Source organism: Bufo gargarizans, chromosome 11, assembly GCF_014858855.1.
Source record: "Bufo gargarizans isolate SCDJY-AF-19 chromosome 11, ASM1485885v1, whole genome shotgun sequence".
NCBI classification, from domain to species: Eukaryota; Metazoa; Chordata; class Amphibia; order Anura; family Bufonidae; genus Bufo; species Bufo gargarizans.
The window spans coordinates 81361973-81366228 of record NC_058090.1 but is presented as its reverse complement, the minus strand read 5'-3'; the positions used below and the strand labels follow the sequence as shown (position 1 = coordinate 81366228).

General features: G+C 39.0%; 1 protein-coding gene across 1 annotated transcript; it reads right to left on the bottom strand.

The window, feature by feature from the left end:
• Nucleotides 1-2854: 2854 nt before the first annotated feature.
• On the bottom strand, nt 2855-3784 carry LOC122921365 (olfactory receptor 12D2-like). Its single transcript, XM_044271341.1, has one exon. It carries the CDS (start codon nt 3782-3784, stop codon nt 2855-2857), a length of 930 nt encoding a protein of 309 aa, XP_044127276.1.
• Nucleotides 3785-4256: the final 472 nt, after the last annotated feature.

The window sequence follows — 4256 nt, the reverse complement described above, 5'->3', positions numbered from 1 at the left end:
GATGTATTATATGATTTACATAAGTATATGCTGGATAGGCAAGAATGTATTTTGATAGCAGTAGGAGATTATAAAGCGGTACTGGACCCAATTAAGGATAGACTATCTAATAGTAAAACGTTATATCATAATATGAGCTAATTTAATAGGGTTGATGTTTGACGAATATTGAATCCAGAGGAAAAAACTTACTCTTGCTATTCAAAAACACCTTGTTTGTCTATAATAAAAAGAAACAATAAAAAAATGTACATCCCAAAACTATAAAACTTGAACTATAAAAAATAAATAATAATAATATTAATCAAATAATTTAAAAATAATATATATATATATACACTATTCCTAATAAATTAGGGATATTTGGCTTTCGGGTGAAATTTATGGAAAACTTAAAAAGTTCACGCTACAGTGATAATATATCATGAAAGTAGGGCATTTAAGTAGAAGCAGCAATGGTGATTTCCTCTTCTCAAACACTTTATTGAAACAAAAACCAACACCAGTGGTGTTTATACCCTCCCAAAAAATGTCAATGTCTCAATAACTTGTCATGTGGCCTTGAGCATCAATTACAGCTTGACAACGACATCTCATGCTGAGGCATGGCATCCCACTCTTCTTGAAGGGTGGCCCTCAGGTCATTGAGGTTCTGGGTACAGAGTAGAGAGCCTCTACATGGCAACTCAGCTAATCACATAGGTTTTCAATGGGATTTAGGTCTGGAGAAAGTGCAGGCCACTCCATTTGAGGTCACCCAGTCTCCAGCAGCCGTTCCCTAATGATGCAACCTCAATGAGCTGGTATATTGTCATCGATGAAGATGAAATTAGGCCTGTGCTGTTCATGCAGAGGTACAATGACTGGATTAAGGATGTTATTCAAGTAGTATGGTCTTGTCACTGTACCATTCACAAAGTGTAGGGCAGTTCTGTATTGATTAGACACACCTGCCCACACTTTAACTCCACCACCACCATCAAAGGCTCGTCTTCGACAACAGTGGCGGATCAATCGCGCTCTCCTTGACGTCTCCAACATCATTAGCGGCCATAATTTCTGCTCAATGTGAATTGACTTTCATCAGTAAACAGCACTGAGGCCCACTGGTCCCTTGTTCAATGTAGATGCTCCCTTGCCCATGCAAGACGATGACGCCTGTGGTCCAGTACCCTTGCAGGTAATCTAGAACACAGAGCACGCTGATGTAAACAGTTTCAAATGGTTTGACGTGATACTTGGGTGCCTCTCACCTCCCTCAAATGTGCCTGGAGTTGTGTGGCATTCATCATCTGGTTCTGCAGGGCATTGTTCACAATGAAGCAGTCATCAGTGTTTGATGTGGCCAAAGGACATCCACTTCTATGCCTTTCTGAAACTCTTCCAGTTTCTTTGTATCTCTGTTGCAACCTGCTGATGACACTCTGTTATACTCTAAGCTCAGTGGCCACTTCCATCTGAGAACATTTTGCTTGAAGCCTCACAATGGCAAGGTACTGAAAGTAACCTGGAAAGATGCTGGTTTATCTGCTGTTCAAAAAGCTGCAAAGTTCCCCCACCCTTAAGTAGCATATAATATATCTCCAGTGTAGGTAAGTAGAAATCTTCTAAAATGTTATAAATGATAAAGAAAATCGTCAAAGATTTATGTCCTCAGAGTATGATCCCCAGAGAACCTATCATCTACCTAAAACTCATACTACCTGGAAAGAGTTTACAACCAAAGGTCCTAAGGTCATACAATGGAGACAGTTGGCAGTCACTGGGCCCATCAGTTGGGTCCTCTTCCTTGATATTGTCTATAGTAAAGGTTAGGGATAGCAATACTAGATATAGAGCTCAGGTGTTACGGGTAAGGTGATATAAACAGGTTCATTAAGAAGAAATATGAGACTTACATAGTGATGGTAGAACATATTCAACATCATGACATCACCACCTCACACATTTATGTTAGTTAAATGTTAATAAGATAAAACAATAGTCTACAGTTCTACCAATTCCACTTCTGTATAAGCTAAAAACAGAAAACATACCGTATCTTAGAAAGTACGTTCCAGGACCTTCTGGAAAAGGAGCGCCTTTACCATAGCGACTTAGATTGCATTAGACAGCGCAATTAATGCACTCTTCAATTTGTCCTACACATCCCACAATCTAAGCAAAGTCCACTACAGCAGTGTTCATCAACTCCCATCCTCAGGGTCCACCTGCCGTTTCTGTTTTTAGGATTTCTGTAATATCAGTGCTTCAGGACTTACAACAGGTATTCATTCTGTGGGGTTTTCTCAAATCATGACCAGCAGATGAGACCTGAGGACTGGAGTTGAGGAATACTGCATTACAGGACTGAAACATCATGTATATTGGTGGATTGCATATAATAAATAATACCACGTGAGCTAAGAGGCAAGTGTCGGGGTTTTCGTTTATTTTCTAGAAATGTTACTCTCATGGAAAGTACAATGGAAAACTTCCAAATTTCTGGGTTTTATGGATTTAGATGATCAAATTGATTGAAAGCTAATAAAATTCAACCCAAAAGTTGTAAAAATTTGAGGGGGAGCCAAATCCAAGTTTTTGGTGATTCAATTCAGGCAAATTTTGATGAGAGCGAATCGTACACAAATTTTCAGGCCAAATTAAACACTTTAAATTTGGGGCATGAATCAAATCAAGTTGACTGATTTGGCCAAATCAAACCCAAATCTAAGTTTGAGTGATACTTTCACCTCAATGTATAACCAATGACTATAAGCACATGCAAAAATATCTAATTATATAATATATATTTGTGATAAATGTAAGACATGATTACACCACACTAATAATTCTTAAGATTTGAGGCCTTTCTTCAATATTGTGAAGTCTTAAACATATTTCTCAAGGAATTTCTCACTTCTTTATTCCTCAAGGTATAAATAATAGGGTTTAAAGATGGAGTGATTACTGTTGCCAATATAGCTGCAACTCTGTCACTTTCAATAGAAGCTTCGGAGTCAGGGCCAAGGTAAGTACACATGGCTGTCCCATAGAAAAGCATGACAACAGTCAAGTGTGCAGAACAGGTTGAGAAAGCTTTGGGTCTGCCCTTTGAAGATTGGTGATTGACAAAGTGACATATGATGTAGAAATAGGATAGTATGGTCAAAATGAAGGTGCCCGTGCAAATGAATCCACTGAAGTACAAACGAGTCATTTTATTGACACGGATATCTCTACAAGCCAATTTTATTACTGGCTTTACGTCACAGAAGAAGTGACGAACCCTGTTAACATTACAAAATGGCAGCTGTGATGTCATCAGCGCGTTCACTAATGACGTTGTGGGACCGGCAGACCATGACAGAAAAACAAGGTAGAAGCAAATGGACCTTCTCATAATGATTCTGTATCGGAGAGGGTGACATATAGCAACGTATCGATCATAACCCATGGCAGAAAGTAGGACTCCTTCTGAAAACCCCAAAGCTTGAAAGAAATACATCTGCACAATGCAGGCTTTTATAGAGATCACGTTCTGTATCCAGAACCCGACCATCATTTTCGGGACTGTCACAGAAGAAAAGCAGATATCCAGAAATGAAAGATTAGCCAAGAAGAAATACATTGGGGAATGAAGGGATGGATCTCTGATGGCCAAAATGATGATGATGATATTGCCCATATTACCGAGCTGGTAGAAGAAGAGAACAAAAATAAAGAGGAGCTTCTGAAGCCACGGCACGTCCGTGAGTCCAGTGAGGATGAAGTCAGATAATGATGTCTTGTTCAAAGGGTCCATCTTCTCAAATGAAACTGTAAAAAATGTGGTTACTAGTACTACATATTGATTCTTCTGATGTAGTATAAAGAATAAAGTGCATCTTATCTGAGATAAGGTGTCCACGAAAATGATCAACCAAAAACACACATGTGAATATTAAAATTGCCATGCATTACAGAGTATTATTGCCTGTTAGTGTTTGACTGACAGGCAGGGTAATGGGTTCTGGTAGATGGTAGACTAGGGGACTATTATTAAGCCCTCAGTCTCCATGATAGCTTATAGACACCTCAAGATCACCTTGTAGGTACTTACAGGCTTACAGAGGGAGCTCCCTGTCGCTGTAGGTCATCTTTGGCCACGTCATCTGGGGGTTTAAGCATCCATGATCGGAGTTAACTCTGTAGAGCTTATGAAAAAAAAAAAAAAATCAGCAAAAAATATATCCAGCTGTAAAATCTGGAAAGACCCTAACAACAGGATGGGACAA

Bases quoted from the DNA above. Each gene is read 5' to 3' on its own strand.
- LOC122921365 (XM_044271341.1), bottom strand. From the start codon at position 3,784: ATGGACCCTTTGAACAAGACATCATTATCTGACTTCATCCTCACTGGA.